This window comes from Polistes canadensis, unplaced genomic scaffold (genome assembly GCF_001313835.1).
Source record: "Polistes canadensis isolate GaletaPanama2010 unplaced genomic scaffold, ASM131383v1 scaffold_12, whole genome shotgun sequence".
NCBI classification, from domain to species: domain Eukaryota; kingdom Metazoa; phylum Arthropoda; class Insecta; order Hymenoptera; family Vespidae; genus Polistes; species Polistes canadensis.
This window is the reverse complement of record NW_014569559.1, coordinates 1053662-1075269: the sequence shown is the minus strand read 5'-3', so window position 1 is coordinate 1075269 and position 21608 is coordinate 1053662. Positions and strand designations below refer to the sequence as shown.

The 21608-nt window shown below is 30.6% G+C and overlaps 1 protein-coding gene across 6 annotated transcripts; it reads left to right on the top strand.

Annotated features, from left to right (window-relative positions):
* Positions 1 to 664: 664 nt before the first annotated feature.
* Positions 665 to 20783, top strand: LOC106793173. Of its 6 annotated transcripts, none has more exons than XM_014759867.1 (18): positions 666 to 1136; positions 1532 to 1824; positions 3749 to 3932; positions 4153 to 4219; positions 4954 to 5024; positions 5413 to 12638; positions 12727 to 12857; positions 12958 to 13797; positions 13887 to 14007; positions 14124 to 14251; positions 14336 to 14479; positions 14565 to 15713; positions 15797 to 16206; positions 16300 to 16533; positions 16777 to 17691; positions 17920 to 18049; positions 18124 to 18787; positions 18945 to 20783. In XM_014759867.1, exons 2-18 carry the CDS (start codon positions 1812 to 1814, stop codon positions 20648 to 20650), a joined length of 14133 nt encoding a protein of 4710 aa, XP_014615353.1. In that variant the 5' UTR covers positions 666 to 1136; positions 1532 to 1811; the 3' UTR covers positions 20651 to 20783. The 6 variants fall into 6 exon arrangements, with proteins under 6 accessions (XP_014615355.1, XP_014615354.1, XP_014615353.1 ...); XM_014759866.1 differs by having other exon boundaries at positions 666 to 1408; XM_014759869.1 differs by having other exon boundaries at positions 665 to 1824; positions 4960 to 5024.
* The last annotated feature ends 825 nt before the right edge of the window (positions 20784 to 21608 follow it).

The following is a 21608-nucleotide window of genomic DNA, read 5'->3' as shown; positions in this document are numbered from 1 at the left end:
TAGCCATAGTGCAATAAAAAAGAAAAGTTTCTTATAAAATTTTAAGAAATCTTATAAATGTTTAAGATTTTTAAAATTTAGTGACAAGCACCACGTATCTCTCCAATTAATTAATCATAATTCAGTTTAAAAGAGGGTTTCATCGTGTTAAAAAAGAAAAAAACGATTTATTATAAGAGTTCGTATAGTTAAATCAGAAATTCCTTTGTAAATAATTCATGTTTCTCTAAACGTAAGATAAAAAAAAAAGAAAAAAAAATGCGAAAGGATTTACTACTCTAGGATCATGCGTCGCGAAGATCGATCATTGTAAATAAAGTTATTATTAGAAACTTTAGATTATATTGCATCTATAAAAATGTCAAAAACGAATTAAACGAAAAAAAATGAAAAAAAAGAAAAAAGGAGAAAAATAAATACAAAGAATTGTAATTATAATTTAAACTTGAAATATTCTCGTTCATTTTCAATTAAGAGTATCGATCGTATACGACGAATATATTAAATATAAATATAGAATTTGAGATGCCTTGTAGACAATAAAATAATATTACATATATGAATGTTATAAAATCGTTAAAAAAAAAAAAAGAAAAAAAAAGAATAAGAAAAAAACTATTCAAAATTTATCTTCGAGATATCGAGATAAAAAAAAAATTATATAGATGATAAATGTTTGTAGTTTTCATCGCGAGATGTCACAACTGTTGAATTTACGAACGGTAGTGGTGGTGTGGTGAATGGTGATGGTAGTTCAAGGAAAAAGGTAATGCCGGATGTCGCTGTATTCTTGCAACGATTTGCAAATGGCAGATCAATGCAGAAAAGAGAATTCCGTGGCTTGTGTTTAATATTTGAAAAAAAGTAGATTGAACTAGCTAGTGTCCATAGTAGTAATCGAAAGTATATAACATGATACATATTGAGTTGTTCCATTAATGGGGGCTTTAAAAATATTAGCATTTAGAATCGTGTGAGAGACGATGTTAGTAGAAAGTAGTATCGTTATTTCAGTTGCATCTTATTTTTGATCAAGATATTAACAAAACGCAACAAAATAAGTTATCTTTTTGACTATCCGACGACGCTACGATGAAGACTTGACGCATAGGATGCGTGCGCTCGCGCACTCGCGTGTACGTGGTACAATTAACGCATTATACACATACGCACAGACACACATACACAAATATCACATTATTCGTACCATCCATTTTTGTTAAAAGGAAAGAGTTTAAAAGAGTAGTAGTAACGAAAGAGAAACTTATGTCATAGAAGAACATTAATCGCAGTGACGACAGATAGATATTAAGGTGATAGAGAATCGTTTTTAATCCACTTCGTTATACACGTACATCTATCTATCAATAGTCATAATAAACTATTATTCTTGGTAATACCGTGTACGGTAAGTACTGTAATCAAACTCGGTTTAATAAAACGAAGTTTCTGGCTGGAATTTTTTTGCATTCGCGATGGGTAGGTCATTGAATCGTCGGTTATACTAGTCCTTTATTTTATCGAATCCTAGGAGACGGATTCTCGGTATATTGCATAAATCGAGAGAGATGGCAGGATATGACACTTGAAGAAAGAAAGAAGAAAAAATAGTACGTATAAAAAACGTTTTAACGTGACACAGAGATTAACTACGCTACGAATATATAAATATCGGTTAACACGAAAGAAATATATTCATTGTATCGTTTGGAAAAATTGATTTAAAATATCATCGAAGAAATTGATCCCTCGTTGCCTAGGCTTTGTTAAAAGAATTCAACCAGTCTACGAAAACAGATGTCTCGATTGTAATGAGTGCAAAAGGTAAGTCGAATAAATAAAGTTAAACAATTATTTATACGTCATCCATCCTCGATGATAAAATATATATGTCCGTCGTCGTGTCGTCGTTGTTGAGACTAACAAGATTGTGGTGGCGCCATAGATAGAGGCAGCCATTGTGCGCCCTTTGAGGCAGCCTTTCGACTTAACATACACGACCATTTTCTCTTATACCTGTAACGAACATTCGAGAACTATACGGAGTCCTATGCGTTCTTTGAATCCGTTAGGAACTGATTAAACTTACGCCATTTTTTTCGGGGTTAACGCGAGTGCTTCTTATATGTCAATTTAAATACATAGGCTTTTTATGATTTCTTTTTCGTGTTACAAGCGTTTAATATGAATATATTGCAAACGTATTTTTTAACTCTATGCATAACAATGCATTATTAATTTAATTATTGGTGATAAAGTATGGTGTATAATTCACAGTGCATTGTAATATAACATTAATAATTTTTATATCGAATGAACAGTTTGATTTTATACTTGTAATTAGTAGTTCACATCATAATTAGATCTTGTTTTTCCTTGGAGTTCAATCTATCGTTTAACTGAAAGATTCATTTCAACAAAAAAGCTTTATCAATTATTTTTCTTCTCTGTTCTTTTTTTTTTTTTTTTTAATGACATCGATTTTCTCGGGTAAACTCTGACATTTTTCGCAGAATACGAAATAGTTAATCGTGATATATATATGTGTATACTTGAGTCACATATGTTTTAATAGGAACCAACGAAAGGTAAAACAATGTATAAAAAGTGTACGTATAGGATCGTTCGTAAAGAAAATGAAACGATCCAATGGTTTTGCGTTTCAATGTTCCTACGTCATAAATTTATATAGTGTTCGTTTAGTGTTGTGTCGTAATATTGTGAAACATTATCTTTATCGTAGACTATATTTTCTTTTCCTAAAACTGAAGAAACAGATTTAGTGTTCATCGTGCTTAAGCTAACTTAGAAAATGTTTACAAGTGAAGATCAGCGAGAGTTCGAAAGTGATATATGAAATGTGCATAAGTGAGGTTGGTGGTTCTTTATGTGTTCATTATTTCTTCTCGATAATAATGCTACAAATAAAATTAGCGTAAAAATGTAGATCGTGTGAGAGTTTCTTGTCCGGAAGTGAAGCTTTTTCTTTTTTTTTGTAACGGATGTGACAACGCATATATACTTCCACTGCAGAATGGTCATCAACTTATCATGAGTGATCGTGACTATTATCAAGATTTTTAATTATCAAAAACAAATAAATACTTATACGATAGTTTGTTGTACTTTTTAAGGTATTTAACTATTTTTTGATAAAGCGTGTAAATATGTGTAAACGTCGCGATAACTGTTTACCTTAACGCATTGTTCAACATAACAAAATGGCGTTGATCTAGTCGTAATGGTGTACTATCTGATAGAGTCGGCAATTTCTTCTTATATAATGCAAATAGATGTTCTTTTAGTAATATATATACATATTTACGTATATATGTAAACATTTTTTTAAAAAAAATGTGCAATAAAGTACGCAAACTTATGAATACTTTCGTACAATAGTACACGGGAGCATGATTTAAGAAAGATGTTGCTAGGGTTTTACGGTGTCGCCACCTACGTCTTCAACATTTTCCAGAAATGGACAGTACAGTTCCGAAGTTTGATACGTTCAGTATAGATTCGAAGTATTTTGTGATAAAATAATTCTTTTCGGATTATTTAATTAATTGTAATTATAAACATATTATTTATTTCATTTTTACAAATTCGTTGTAATTCTTATATGCATTTTTTACATAACACAAATACGTGTAGATTTGTTGCTTCCCATATCTCTTCAGTTTTTTCTTATTTTTTCTTTTTATATAGAAATATAGCATAGTTAAGAAATATTTTTATGTTGATACAGGTAAATTAAAAATAAACGAAGAGAAGATGGACGAATATAGTAAGAAATTCGCAGAAATGCAAAAATACATTCCGTTTTTAGAAGCTATGATCGAGAGGTTACAAAATGTTAAGGACGAGTCAAGAGAGATTCAATTGCAAAAGATGCAAAGCCTTCATGGAATTTTGTCTAATAGTAAACGGAAGTACGTCACATTTCTATATTTTGTTTAACATAATACTGTATAACGGTGTGAACAATTTATGAGATAAATTTAGTAGTTAATAGATATTTTTTTCTTTTTATTTTGTATTTGTGCGTATACGCAAGTTGTCACAATAATTTTTTTGGTACAAACTATAATAATTACAAACATACATAAATATATTTAATAAATACTGACAATTGATTTATTAATGGAACAGGTTAAAGATTGAAACTTTAAAAAGATGCGAAGATGTTCTACAAAAGTTGTACAATAAAGTTGAAAAGGTAGGTACTCTTATTTATTATGCAATTTTCATTTAAACATGTTCATTGTAATATTTTAAATACAGATTTTGCATTCCAAATTCACCTTTCTGGAAGTTAAGTTCACCCGTTTGCAAATCAAATTTTTACCTTTTTGGAGTGCAAATCTTGTATAAATATATATATATATATATATGTTCTTTTAACGTACGAATATTTTATCATCGTTATATTATTTTTGGACGTTTTATATCACTTTATTCATAATCTTGTACGAATTTATAAAAGACAAATGTAGTTTTTCCTATTAATTTTTTGTTCATTTTATTTTTTATGTATAACACTAATAAACATCATTCATACACATAAATATATGTGCAAAACATCAAGTTCACAAAACATTAAATGTGTTATCTATGGCTTTAGATTTATTTGACTACTAATTCTACGGCCGCAATATTGTTTCACTTAATACATTGTAGACTGCAAATTACATAATTATTATTATTATTATTATGTATATGTATATACAACAAGTTGTATAAGTATTATTCGCACAAATTGTAATTCTATATTGCCATTGCACAAAATTTGTTTGATTAATGGTATTATGGTTTGTTAATCTATTTCAACTTTCAAAATGATATTATGAATGTTTCTCTCTCTCTCTATCGCTCTGTATTTTTTAGTTATTTCAGGCTTTCGTAGAGTGCATGTTTTATTAGTGTATTTTAATTATTCTAATTCGACACGAGTTTCAGGGAAATACACCAGGTATTCATGTGTCAAACAAAAAATCCGGGGACGTTGGTTCGCAGCCGACAGCGTATGTATAGAAATTCTTCAATTTGATAATATTTAATGTAAAACAAAAATTTATTTCTTTATAAAGCACATGTAAAATAAATTATTATTTTTATTATTTTGCATTCGCTGAACGTAAAAATATCTTCGATTTACAGTTGATTATGAAGATACATACATATGTGTATAAAGTACTGAACAGAATTATTTGCACAAATTATATTTTCCTATAAAATTCTATATAAATATATGTAAAAGAAAGATATACATTAAATATAACAAAGTTAATAAAGAATCATACGTTTTACATATGTACTGAAAATTTAAGAAATGAAATTATAGGAAAATTCTATTTGTGCCAATATTTTTATTAGATGCATAGCAATAGAATAGGACAATATATTTTTCAGTTCATCGGACGATGAAAATCGTAACAAGAAGAACAATGAATCAACCGAAATTGAAGCCATGACATCAAAAGTAGCGGTAGAAGAAACTCCAGCCAGCCCGAGTCCTCCAGTGAGTCCTGAAACGGTTTCTCAAACGGCTCCAATAATTATACCTACAGAAAGAAGCGTAGATTCGATATTGGAACTCTGCGATGAGCATATAAATTTGAATGAAATGGATATGTCTCACAGCATTAAACCAATCGTAATACCGACTGAACGTAGTTGTGATATAGGTAGACACTCGCCGAATTCGAGAATTGGTTCGATTGAGAGAGAAGATAGCGATGATCTTACCTGTTCCGAATGGGATATGTTAGAAGAATCTGAGATACAAAGACCTAAATTTATTAGAGGTTCCTGGAAGCCTGTGGTTACTAGTAGTAATCATGATGCTCCGAACGCGACTAAACTAATAAGTTTCAATTTACCGCAAAAAATGACAGATATGCAAATGCTAACAAAATCACGGCATATAGTTACCGTTCCAGTACCTTCGTTAGGAGGTTCCAGAAGGCTGTCGTCGGTTTTAGAAAAAAATATGACCGGATTAGATTTAGATGCAATTAATTCTAATTCTAAACCAGAATCGCCCATCAACGTTCCAGAAGTTTTACTTAAATCACCCGATTCAGAGATTTTGTTCTCTAAACATAAGAATATTTCATCAAGGGTAAAGGATGGTGGATTTTCCACACCAAAATCAAACTCAAAGCCACCAGCCATGCTAGTTTCACCGCCACCTGTCTCAACTGAACCACCACTCTCTATCGAGGATTTAGCCGAATTACTAAACGAGGAAGAAGACACAGATAATAATAAGAAGAAAGATGATCAATCGCAAGATAATTCGGATCTTAAAAGATTAGGATTGGGGGACAAGCCAGCAGAGGAAACTCCAACAAAGAAGGATAACAACAAAAAAGTATGTACCAATACTGATTTAAATACGTTCAAACAATTTTCGCTTTCTCAAGACGAAATTGATCGGGAAAGCGACAGACGTTGGGAAGAAACAGACAAACATATTATTAAACTTACACCGAGGAAACATTTGCCTAATGCAATGCATATATCGTTAAATGCAAAATCGGAAACAGTAAAGTCAAACGAAATAAAGGGTCCGTCATCATCCCATCAACATAATTTCTCTGCAAATATTGATAAATCACTTGACCATAGACATGGATCATCTTCGCCATCTTATAAAGTAGAATTACGTTACCCTGAAAATTATGATAGATATCAACGCCAAATGCGTGATAATGCCAATGATAAAATGTTGAATGTGCATCTTCGTTTGCAAGATGAAGAAATGGGAGGAAACGTGCATATTTCGCATGGTGGTCCCGTTATACAAGAGGACAAAAATGCAATGCTGTATCAAAGACGTGCGCAAACTCCTATCTCAGGAGATGGGCCAAGAGTAGATCCTTCGGGTCAACAGGAACATTTTAATCGGCAATCTGTAAACCAGTCTTTATGGCCATCTCATCTTCCCTCAAATCAAAATGATTTTTATAATTCTCAGTGGAATTCTCCTAATAATTACAATCCAATAGGCAATAACTCGATGCAAAGTATACCAATGCCTAATTCCATGTATCAACAACATAACATGGGAATGCACCAAGATATGTGGAATTCTGGAATTCCAAACTCAGCTCCTATGGATTCACATTCAATTAATGATTCACCGATTAGATCAAATCATTATGGAATAAGACCACTATTGAATAATCCGCTTTCACAGAGTCAAGAAGTTGGTGGTCACGATGATTCTTCAATAATACCACCTCTGTTATCTCCTACCAATTACCCTCCTCAATATAGAGGCTTTCATGATGTCCCCTTTGATAGACCCGTTGATTATCCGATTGCAAGGCAATCGTGGGATCAACCAATAAATAGGTCGAATGAGTCATCTTATCGAAATGATCCCGAAATAGGTTGTTCGGATGGGATGATGGGAATGTCTAATTCATATTCAAGACCAAGTACACCTTGTCCCTGGAATAATAGAGATAGAGATCGATCTAATCGAGGTAGAAGTAGAGATGGTTATTTCAATGATAATAGATGCAGAGGTGAAGGAAGGAAAAGTTTTAATCGCGATAATCGCTCTAGATCTGATCGAGGAATTAGAGATATAGGACAACACAATGATTGGGATAATTGTAATCGATTTAATAGGGAAAGTCGAATTGTTGTTTCGGATAGAGATCCACGAATTCGAACAGAACACGGTACATCGTCTCTAAATTCAAATCATAATCGAGAAAGTAGTAGTAGTAACAATAGTAGTGGTTCTAATAGGGATCCACGTCTGACCAAGGATAAGCATTCTAATTCGAATAAATTTAAAGATGATGCATGTCCAAATAGAGATCCCAGAAAAAAACGTTCAGTATCGTCTTCGGCGTTACCTTTGACGCTACGAAAAATGAAACAAAAGTCGAAATCGAAAAAGAATGGAAATCACAATAAACGTAATTCTGGTAACAATAGCAAACAAACAAGCAACGACAAAACATCCATAGATAAAATGCAATCGCCTCTAGAAAGTTTATACGGTGTTATCGATACAAAAAGTAAGGGTGGTCGTTCTTATGGATTGCAAAAATTCAAAATACCAAAGATCAAACGATCAGAACAGTCTACTCATTCGTTGAGTAATAAAGCAAATGAAGAGAAAAAATCTAACAAAGATAAAAAGAGCTCGGACAAAGACGATACATCTTCTGAAGTTACGAGCAGTAGCGATGTGGCGAGCTCGAAAGAAAATTGGGACGTGGATGATAGTAATATTGAAGTAATACCTTCAAAAAACGAAAATGTTGCATCAGCGATAGAGACAACGAATGAGAAGAAAGATATTTCATCGCCGACAACTTCAACAGTTGATAAAGATGAACAAAAATTCGAGGAGCCTGATTCAATAACCAATACATCTGTGGCTACTTCCGAAACTATAGAAAATCCAAAGAAAGATGATACAGAAATAGACGGAGATAAAATAAAGGATGACCTTACCCAAGAATGGATCGAGGGTTTAATTAGGAAATCTTTAGAAAGCGGAGAAGGAAAGAAATTGTTTGAACAAGCTAAATTAATAAAAAAATTAGGCGAAGCATTGGAAGCTAAGAAATTAAAGAAAATTAAGAAGATCATTGAATCTGAATCTGAAAGTAGTAGTTCGGATAAGAATGCAAACGCTGAGATGAAAAAGGTACAAGTTAAGAAAAAGCGACGTGTTATTGTTTCTTCTGATAGTTCTGAAGAAGATTGTTTAGCTGAAAGATTGGGTATATTAAATAATTTATCTGACGAAAAAGACGAGAATAATGAACTCAATAAAGACAATAAAGATAATAATATTAAATTAGACAGTAGTGATACTGATGAAAAGAATCAGAAAGAATCTCTTCAGATGTCTTCTGAATCTAAGGAACTTGTAAGTACTGATGAGAAATTTAATATTGATCATTTGAAAAGCTCCCCTACTGTTGTGGTAAAGTCTGAAATAACCGAAATGTCGGAAATTAATAACGATACGAATGAAATTGTCGAGAATAGCAATGATAAAAAGATAATTGAGGTCAAGGAGGATGACTTAGAACAAAGACTAAAATGTACAGAAGAATTTAATGTAAATGAACAATTTACACCAATCGAGAATACTTCTTTAAAGAATGAAATCATTGAAGATAAAGAAAGTGTTTTTAAAATGTCCAAACCAAAAACAAAAAGAAGAAATTCTTTGGAAATGTTACAGGAAGATATTCGAGAAATGTTTATTAGCGAAGGTGTAGTAACTGCTACAGGGCATCGTATGTGTCGAATTTTGAAAGAAAATCCAACGAGTACTTCTACTACAATTATGTCTACGAGTAACTCGAATTCGATATCCAAAAAACCAGAAGCAAGCAAACTATTGACTAAGCAGAACAATGTGGAGATAGAAAGTAAAGAACAAGTATTAAATATCTCTAAATCAAAGAAAGTTCCTAGAATTCGAAATAACCAAAAGTTAAGTAAAACTAAATGCAAGAATAAAAAGGAAGTGCAAAGGCTTACACGTCAACGTTTGAAGGGAAAAGCTTTCAGCTCTGATAGCGAGGAAGATCAACCTTTATCTTTGCGAACTAATAATCGAGAATGGAGTAGTAACAAAAATTTCGATGTTTCTAAAGAAGAAGATGAAAAGTATCAAGATGCCGAAGTTCTACGTAGAAGTAAACGTGTACTTCATAAAGAAATTCCTAAAGAGGCTCGAGTTCTTATAGAAAAAACGGATATTGTCAAAATCGAATCTTCCAAGACAATGTTTGATAGTTCTTCGGACGAAAGTTTTAATATAGATGTAGCAGAATTAACTACTACTATAGATAATTCATTTAATACAGAAAAAGAACCAAGTCATAGCTCACTGCAAGTAGCATCTCCTAAGAGTAGTAGATCAAACATTCCGAATCTCTCTAAGAAGGGTTTAAAAAGAAAACGTTCAACACTTCTCAGTGTCCATAAAATTGAAGATGTTGCATCGATTACGGACGAAGAGAGTATTGTTTCAGATATCTCCATGTCAAGTAGTATAGCTTCTGGAAAGAAAGTTAATAATAATCTTGATAAACCCAATAACAGTAAAGAATTATTAGACAGTGATACTGTAGAAGAACTAGTATCTTCCAAAGCAAACAAAAACGTATCTAAATTAGAGAAAGTAAGCGACGTTGATGCTGATGATGATGTAAATGATTCTATACGTATTGAGCAAAGTCAAAAGAAAATTTCAGTTAGAAGAAAAAGAAAGAAATTAAATTGGCAGATGGGGATTTTATCAAAAAAGAAAAGGAAAAAAGTGTCACCTACAGTACAAGTACAATCTGATCGAATTATCCCGGAAATTCAAGGTACACTTGAGAAAGTAGATGTTCAAAAAGATAAGCCTGATATAATGGAAAAGTTAAAAAATCCAGTAGCAAGTATACCAGACAAAGAAGAACATAAAAAAGAATCTATTTTATCCTCTGTTGATTATGAAATTAATGAGGCCAAAGATAATGTTATAAATGGTGAAGAAAACAATAAGAAAAAAGATACTAAACAAAAAACTACAGAAAAAACTACAGAAGAAACTAAAGAAAAAGATTGTGCAAATGCACCTTTAGTGTCCCCTACACGTGACGTGGAAAATATTGTAATCAAAACAGAAAATAAAGAAATGTCACCATCAAAGGATGATAAACAGTGCGTAATGTGGCGTAATTTAAGCGTACAACAGTTAATTGAATATGCTTGGTCAGGTCATCAAAAATATAAGTGCTTATATTGTCCGTTTAATGGTAAAAGTATTATTCATCATTATAAATTGAATCATCCTGGAAAAGAAGTTTCAATATCTAGATTTAAATCAGAAGAAGCATATTTTGCAATAGAAGAAGCTAAAAATAATAATTATGAAAAGATATGTTCAAAATTTCCAGAGATAAAATCTTATTCATTTAATTGTAGATTTTGTTATTTCACTATCAAAGGAACTAAAGATGCTGCCATTGAAGAATTTTATGAACATTGTACAGCACACACTGGAGAATATAGATTTGAATGTAAGAAATGCTCTTATGAAACTATTACTAAACCATCTATGCGTACTCATTATTATAAAAATTGTCGCAAATATAGTGGTACTTTTAATAATATCGTAAAAGTAGATCCAATACCAAAAGAGAACGGTATATATGGATATTTGTGTTCTGCGTGCAATTATGTACAATTGAAAGAAATTAATCTTCAGAAACATTTGAAAATTTGGCATCTCAATGTCGCGGATGTAAATATTATTAAGATAAATATGTCAACTAACACGGCTGACATTACAAGCATAATTTCATTAATTAACCATGATTTGAAAATGAAGCTTAAAACAAATAAAACTTCTGAATCAGTAGAACAAGAAATGAAGAATGAACAAACGAAGGATGAACAAACGAAGGATAAACAAACGAAAGATGAACAAACGAAGGATGAACAAACGGAGGATGAACAAACGAAAGATGCACAAGTTGTTTCTAATAATGATGATGTAAATACAATTATTCTGACACCAGCTATTTCTAAAGAGAAAAATAAAGAAGATAAAATGAAAAAAAAATCTACGACTAATAAAAATAAGTCAAATATTGCATCTAAGGCTGAAACACAATCGACACTGCCTGAAAAGGGATCAGAAGAACTGACAGTACCGAGTACTATTAATAATAAATTAAGTGTATTCGTATGTCCGCCTGAGTTAGAGCGTAAGGAAGTAGAAATTCAATTGGAACGAAAAAAGAAAATGCAAGAAATTGTTGAAAACTTTGGAATTAAAGTATATAAAGATGTTTCCGAAAAGAAGAAATCTATTATCGACACTCTAAAAGATAAAATGAAAACGAATGTGCGAAAAGAAGATAGACAGAATAAAGATCTTATTTCAACAAGCAATGTTTCTGAATTATGTCTTTCAAACGACTCTGTTTCTTCTACTAGTTCAACACCATCTCAAAGTAATACAAAGACAATGGAGCTATCTATATCAAATACCAAAACAATAAATGAGCAAGATAATATTACCGATGTGGTTGAAAACAATTCAAATCTCAGTTTTGAAAAAACAGATGTCCAAGATCCCTCACTATCCACAAATATTGATAATAAGACGGTTGAAAGCGAAATTGAGACAAGCGATAATGAAACTACTAGAGAGTCTGCAACCATTTATGATTCAGATTCTAGTAGCGAGCAAACGGACACAGAAATAACTACAGATGTAAACACAATATTAAAAGAAACTTCCAATATTACTGCATCGTCAAAAGATCCGATGATGACAACCATACAAAGACTTGCCGCTCAATTACAAAGTACAAAATCACGTGATGAAGATGCATCTGAAAATCTTACTAATACTCTAATTGATAATATCAACATTACATTTATACCAAAACCTCCAAATGTAATACCTATTTCCAGCCTTAAACATTTGTTTGATAAACAAAATCAAACAATACACGAGTTTACAAAACCGGTCGCAAATGATGACAATGAACCAAAAAATTTCCTCAGATTCAGACGTTTAAGCGGTGATATGCTTTCTGTGCCTACTCAACCTTCAGAAAATCAAGAAGACAGGCTATCTTTAAGTGGTAATTAGTTAAAGAGTCAAGTATATATAGTTATATATACAAATAATACTATTTTATATATCTTTAATATTTGTATATTTTTTATTAGCAGCGAGTCAATCTGATATTGTAGGTGACGTATTACAAACGGATACAGAAGAAGAATGTTCATTTTTAAAAATCGAGAATGTAGTTAGTCTTGCACCATCTACTGAAAGTGTCGAAAGTGAAAATACTATTGTAAGTATCTTCCAAATATTTATTAATGTTAATTTTAAGTATAAGATCAAATTTGTATAATAATATCAAAAAGTTATTAATATAATATATTCTCTTTTAGATAAATGATATCAGAAAAGCTGTTGAAACTTTATCAGTTAAACATCAAACAGTCTCATTGTTAAAAACTTCTTCTAATCAACCATTATTTTTAAAAAGAATTAATCCTGTGGCTATAAGACCAGCAATTGGAACACCAGGTGTTTCTCATGAACCTTTACAATTAATACCACTCAAAGCAGTCAAAGCAGTCAAAGCAACCAAAACAACCAAATCAGCCAAATCAGACAAATCAGATAAACAAGTCAAATCAATCAAATCACTAATGCCTAAACCATCAACAACTACTACCAATTTCATACCTATTGTTCCAAAGTCACAGATAATACAAATAGAACATAATCAATTACCATTTCAAGTATCTGTTGGTAAAGCTACTACTATATCACCAATAACTACTCATATTGCGGGATCGAACTCTCCATCTTTTACAAATCCAAATTACAAAATTTTAAAAGTGATTAAAACGACGCCTTCTCTTAGAGCAAAGGATTTAACAACTAAGTCGACAGTAGATAAATTGAAAACTTCCGACTGTTATATGGCCATGTTAAAACCTCAAAAACTCAGTCACTTATACAAATGTATGGGTCGTAATTGTTCTTTTACATCAGATTCTGAAATTTCATTTTGCAAACATTACAGTCTACATATGGTATCTTCAATGAATACAAATGATGCTTCTCCACATGATTATCAAAAATGTGCCTATTGTTATATGGTTCTAAGCGATTCCGCGCAAATGATAAACCACGTAAATGAGAAACATTCTCACTGTCGTTATCAATGTAATTGCTGTTTTTATAGAGCAATTACACCATCTTATGTACAAATACATCAGGTATTTTGAAAAACAAAACTATTCGTAAATTTTTAGATGTATATATTTCATTATTCTTATTTATTACTTCAATATTATAATTTTTCTAGGCGATATCTCACGCAAACAACGCAAATACTGGCATTTTGCTTGGTAAACAAAAAAAAGATATTCCAACTAAAGAGGATTTTAATCGCCGTGATTATGTAGAACCGTACATATGTCAACATGGTTTGTATGCTTTTTTTATTTTAAATAGAATTTATTTCTATTTCGTTTCTTTTTCTTTTTTTTATGTTCGTACTTCTATTGAAATTTCTAACGTAAAATATGAATTTTATTTTCAGCATGTGACAAGATGTTTTATACACCAGATGCATTCTTGCATCATTTAAAAGCAAAGCATCCTTTTATATCTAGTTATAAGTGTCACTTATGTCACTCATCATACATAAAACCACACCAGCTCGTAACAGTATGCAATTAAATATATAAAATATAATTATTTTTTTGGAATGCATGATTCTATGTTTATGTAATTATTCTTTATTATTTATAGCATTACAAAATTCATGGGATTAATAAACACCAATGCTTGTACTGTTTAAATGGTACAGACACATTTAGCGATATGCTTACCCATTTAAGTCTATTTCATTGTAATCGATTGCCACAAATTCTTGAACGTATTATATCAACAGAGGTATGGGGTAACTTTTCTGAGAAAGATGTTTTATCAAATAAATGATTTTAGCATTCGATTTAACTAATATCCATTAAAATTTCAGACACAATCTACAGACGTAATAAATCGACTGTCAATAAAAACTCTGGACATGAAAACGGCAAGCACAGTAGTAGATCCAACTGAAAATAACCAGGAAAATCCTGAATCGTCAGAAGACATTTCTATATTGGATGACAGAACGAAAGATACGACGGATACGGTGACTAATTTATTTGTAAAGGACAGTAATAAGGAAGGCAATTCTTCGTCATCCAATAATAGTTCTATAGGTTTTACAAATCAATCTTCAGACATAATAAATAATTCTAATAGTTGCAATGAAGCTCTTCAATTAGAAAATAAAACATCAGACACAAATATTAATCCGGAAGGAAAGTATCATATTTCAAGGCATATTCTTCATGAACCTGAATTACAATTATTATCTGGCGTAGATGGAGATATCAGCGCAGTAGATCCATTACAATTAACAAATTCATTAGATTGTGCGGATGAATACGTTAATATCAATGTTTTAGACAATCCTAATTTCGTGAAAAATTTGGCTAATCAGAACAACTTTTCCGCTACTAAGAAATCTTTAATTAATGAAAACAAAACAGACGACAGTGATATAGAAATATTAGATCATATTGAAATTGCACAAGACGATAAGAAAAACATAGAAGAAAAGTTAAACCAAAGCGATAAGGATGTCCAAGAAACATCAGATATAATTTCAACTGAAAAACAAGAAATAAATATAACTCGTGACATAGAAGCCACGAATAGTTCTGATATTTTAAATACTAATGTTAAATCAGTAAAACCTTTGACTTTGGAAGATATTAAAGATACAGGTTGTACAGGAAATGAATTGTATAAATGTGGCTATGAAAATTGTGAATTCAATGCTATTAATTCCTCTATGCTTCGAGGACATATGAAAAAGTGTAGTCATAAAACAGCTGATAAGAATTCAAGTTGTGTACACTGCAAGAAACGTTTTGTTAAAGTTGGCTTTTTACTTGAACATTTAAAACTACATGAGTTAAAACGTTTTGGTTGTTCACTATGTGATGCACGATTTAGTGTTTCTTATCAAGCCAATAATCATATGAAAGTAAAGCATAAATTTCAATGCTCTAAAGTAATTCCTGCTGATCCAACAAATCCTTCAGCCGATGGCCTTTTTATTGTACAACATGTCGTAAGTAAACAATAGCAACGTAATAAATGTTATCTTATTAGTTTAAATTTCATAATAAAACATTTTAATCTTGTTTTACACAGTGGCCTAAAGAACGAAAAGGTAAAAAACGAAAAGGGGCAAGAGCATCGGAAAAAGATTTTGACAAAACTTTTGATATCGAAAAATTAATTTTTGGTCCTGACGAAATAGAATTGTTGCCTCGTCAAGCGATATATAATCGTGAGGTACAATGTGCTGTTTGTCCTTATACTACTAAAGTTAGAACTAATATTATTAGACATTTGCAACTTCATGCTAAAGACGAAACTGTACCAGAAATTGGTCCAGTCAATCCTGTACCTTGTTTAGATAAAAAAGAGAGAATGTTCGACAAAATGGTCAATCTTGCAAGTAGTTCTCATCAAAACGGTCGAATGGGAGGAAAACCTAAAGACTCTGAAAAAGATAACGATGAGAGTTTTATACCTAAATTTGTACCAGAGCACAAAAGGTATTATAAAGTATACGCGATTGTTACAAGCCAATTTGATTTTAGTATTTTTAATGTAATTATATCATTAATTATCTTTTGTTTTATTTGTAGATACGTATGCAGCGTAACAGAATGTAATTATCTTACTGTCGACGAAGCTATGTTACGTTACCATTTAAAAGCATTGCATTCTGATGAACAGTACTTCCGATGCCCACATTGTCCACAACCATCTCCGGGCCAAGAAGTACAAAACATAGCAATTGATAAAATGGGAGTTCATTTGAAAATGCATGATACTAGACTTTATAAATGTTCTCATTGTAATCATCATCACTATCATAGGTTTGTAATATTATTATGTTATTTAATCAGCTTAGATATATATGATCTTTATTTAATAGAAATGACAATTCAAACATATGACAAGTGTAAGACATAGAATTAATGAAAAATCAAAGAGTCAAACTCTTTCAATATTCTATAATATTAATTACTTCTGTTTAACACTTGTCAGATGTTTCATATATGTTATTAAGTATATGATGCATTGGATATACTCTCTGATAGTGATGGAATGTTGTATAGGCATATCATTGAGAGACATCTTTCTGATAAACATCCGGAGAAAAGACCATTTGTCAAAGTAATTAGGGAATTAGAAAGTACAGAAAATAACGTTCAACAACCAGCTCAAGAAAAAATAGAAAAAGAAATTCCAGATCCAGATGGTAACCATTGGAAATGTAACATTTGTGAATTTAAATGTGTTTACAAAACTGAAATGATATCTCATTTATCTCTAACCCACGAAGAAAAGACTCAATTCAAATGTACTGCCTGCGGTTATAAGACAAATGTAAAAGTACTTCTCGAACAACATATTACCTTCAAACATGTGGGTGAACCAAGTATTATTAATTATATCATGAATTATGAAAAAATAAAAGGTATAAGTAAAAAATCAGGGGATACGGTTGAGCAAGGAGGACAAGATGAACCGTTCGATACTACTCCTCTTTGGAGAAGAGATATGCCACGAGTGAGACATATTCGTGGTATCCTTTTAGAGGATGAAGAAGTGGCTTTAAAAACTGAAACATCTATCAAACAAGGAAAAAGAAAAAGTGATTCGGATCTAGCTTCTACTAAACCAGCCAAAATTAAACACGGCAAATCAGTTTCTTTAGATGAAAATAAGCATTGTAATGAAAAATCAAAACGTTCTCTGTCGTGCGAGAAAATTGAAGTGAATAATTCTGTTGGAAGTGAAAGTAATATGTCGAAGGAAATAATCACGGATAATAGTAATATTTCACTTGAAAAAACACCATCGAAATCAAATAAGATTGAAGAAATTGATAATGAATCAGACGTAGAAGTATTTGGACCTTATGGAAGTCCTGTGAATAATTTGTATGTGTGTACATTGTGTGATCAATATAAGACAAAATACAAGCACGATATGCGGGATCATCTTTACAGAGAATTAAATTACTCAAGGTAAATATGAATCACTCATTTGTCCAATCGATTAACTTCATAAAATAAAATGTAGAGAAAATTGATAAAGTAATATATATTGTTATATCATTTATTATTGAACGATCATAAAAATTGTTTTCATTTAACACGATGTTAAGCCTAATTATTAATTAATAATAAGCTTGCTTGAGACTCAAATGTAAATATCGTATGATATATAATTAATATTTATTAATGCTCATTTAGATGGCATTGCAAGGGTTGTGGATTCTTGTCTGTAAATCGTAATGCATTGTTGAAACATTTTTCAAGACGTCACGGTGGAGGACGACCGGATCATGAACCTCTTTCTCCTGATTATTCTATTGAACAATGGGTATGTTTACAAAATCGTATATTACATTGTACGAACATCAAAGATTATTATATTATCAATTTTGTATTTTGTAGGTCTGTACTTTGCTTAAGAGACAAACTGATATAATGAAAGGATTAATACCGAAACCAGATAATAAGAATAAGTCTTCTATTACTAAAAGTAATTACAATATTATTAAGAAAGGTGAAATTTTAAAAAACTTATGTTCAAAAAGAAAGAAGATAAGATATAACGCGACTAAAAAAATTAAAACTATTGATATAAATAGTAATGACGACAGTGATAATACAGATAAGGATAAGAACAAAGATAAAGATAAGAATAAAGATAAAGATAAGGATAAGAATAAGGATAAAAGTAAGGATATGGATATGGATATGGATATGGATATGGATAAGGATAAGGATAAGGACAAGGATAAAGATAAAAATAAGGATAAAGATAATGCTAATGCTGATGCTGATGCTGATGCTGATGCTGATACTGATGCTGATACTGATGCTAATACCGATGCTAATGCCAATGCTAATGTCGATGCTAATGTTAATGGTAAAGGTAATGGTAATGGTAACGATAATGATAATAATGATTATGATGATGAAGATGATGATGACGATAACGATGACGATGACGATGACGATAATTATGATGATAATAGCGATAGTAGCAAGAATCCTGTCATTAATACTAATAAATCGGGTCAAGAAAAAGATGTAGAAGCAAAGAAAAGTAAAGGTAAATTTGACAAATCTTTTATCTATCGATAATTCTATGTATTATATATTATATATTATATATATTATAAGTTTATATATTATTTATATTATGTTTTTTTTTTAATAATATAAATATTATAAATACGTTACTAATTAAATTAAAATATTTTATACAGATTTACTAAAGAATAATGCGGATAATCATTTAACTTGTAAACATTGCAAAATGAGATTTACTAAATTGAGTGGATTTAAATTACATGTGCAAATTGCACATTTAAAATGTCTTCAATATCTTTGTCCTTATTGTGATCGAAACACCAGCTATAAAAACGCGATGCGTCAACATATTCGTACAAAACATCTTGGTTTGGCTGAGAAAATCATTCATAATCCTATACCCAATGACCTGGAATTAACTGATGATTTTTGGTTGAAGGAATATGGTGTTATGAATTTGAAAGAACGTAAAAGAAGAAGTCAAATAAAAGAGAGTTCTGCTACTGGTAGCGATAAAACTGATCAAGTACCAAGTGAAATATTAGGAGATTGTAAACAGTGTGGTTTTATTGCTTTGAATCGTCATGAACTGGAAGTACATCTGGAAATGCACGGGCCAAAAACAGATTTTAAGTGTCAATATTGTGATTTTAATTGTGATTCAAAAGCAGATATTGAAAAACATTTGGATACCAGTCATCCTCGTGTACCATCTAACATTACAGAAGTTTCTATGGAAAATATTGCATCTACTAGCAGTGATGTAAATGCAGAGAAATCTACAAATGATAACAAAGTTTTAAATACAAATAATGAAAATTGTACAAATAATTGTGATTCAAAAGAAGTAAGATACTCTTGCTATTATTGCAAAATTCAAAGTAATTCTATAGATGTATTACGAAGACATTGGAGTTCATGTCATCACACTTCGACAGTAATTAATGAATTAGAAGGAATAAAAGTAAATCTTCCATTTAAATATAACGAAGTATACGTGCCAGTTCCAAATATAAAAAGTGGGGATAGTGATATTGAAATGACTGTAAAAACTGTTAATAGTAACGACACTAAAGCATGGATTTGTCAATGGTGCCACGAAGTATGTTATGCTGACTGCGATATGAAAAATCATCAAAATATGTTTCATTCTCATTTACCATTTCATTTCAAAACCAAGTGTGGGAAAGATTTACATAAAGTATATGTTTGTCCAATATGTTCTTTTAAAACAATTTTTATCAATGGCATGAGAAAACATGTAACCAGACACATAGATTTTTATAAATGTAAATATTGCTATGAAACATTTATTAGTCCAAGCCAAGTCGAAATGCATAGTAATAAAGAACATCCAGAATTCTCAGTTAAGATAGAACTTGTAACAGATTATAAGGATATATTGGAGAACATAATGGATAGAGTTTCGTGGAATAGCATAAGTGAGACGGATTTTAACGAAAAAGAAAAACAAGAGAAAAAGTCATGGAAACTAAAATCGAACAATCCAGCGGTTGCAAGAAAATCTACAGCTAAGTCAACTATATGTGAACGCAATCATCCGTACAAAGTAAAAGCCGTTGCTCGAAAATCTATAAATCCGCTACCAAAATATTCTACCGACACTGATTTTTTACCTAGTAATTGTACAAATGATAGTGATTCGGACAAAACTTCGACCAACCAATATTCGTTTTATGGAATACCATCAAAACCTGTTAACTTAGGACAATTAAGTACATACATGGTAGTTGGAGGTCTTAGTATGAGAGTAAATTGTACTACTCTTGCTCAGCTGATAAATATTAATGCGTGCATTAAGCTTAACGATATTAAGTATGACCCTAAATATGCTTCTTTATTTTCAAAAGCAAAACAGTGAAAGTTATCAATCAAATATCATTGCTTGCATCAACTATCAAAAATCATTTTTTCTAGACAATAACAGTACAGCACAAGAATCTCAAATAATTATTTGAGCTATAAATATTTAATTGAATAAATAGTTTTTTTTATTATGACAGTATTCGCATATTTTTCATAATATTTATGTGCATTTTCATTTATTTTAATTACATATTTTATTGTTTTATTAGTAACTTTAGTACATATCCAGAAAATATATTATTTAAAGTAAAAGTGCACACACACACACAGGTAAGCTTATTATTTTATTAATGATTTAAATTAACTATTATATTCCATTAAAAAAGATTATTATTTATTAATTAAATAAAATATTATTAGCTTTTCGTTCGCGACAAGATTAATATTTTATTATTAAACAGCAAATTTCTGATTATAATATGCAAATATCGTTAAACGACATTATTATAAACAAAATAGAAGTATCCACATATTGAATATAAATTTGTATCAAATAATCAGATAAACTTTTGCATTATAAATATTTTGATACAAAATTATAGACTTTCAGTAATATATGTAATTATATTTAGATCACAGCTATATGGTGACAATTAATATCTAACAAAGTAGCGAAGTACGAATTTATTATGTTTTGAAAAATTTTGTTATACGTAATTTATTATTCATTTTGTATAGAATAATAAGATTAATATTAATAATGATTATAATATAATAATGTAGTAGAGTAGTTATTGTAGTAGTAGTAGGTAGTACTAGTAGTAGTAGCAGTAATAATAATAATTTAATAAATTAATATTAATAATAACAATATCTCTCTCTCGTAAATGAGAAATGTTAGTATAATAATACTTGTTTAATGTAAATAGTTTTAATATATTCATTCTATAAAAACAAAAATGCTAGGTATAATAGTATTGTATCTACATTAATTAATGACGATTGTTTACTGC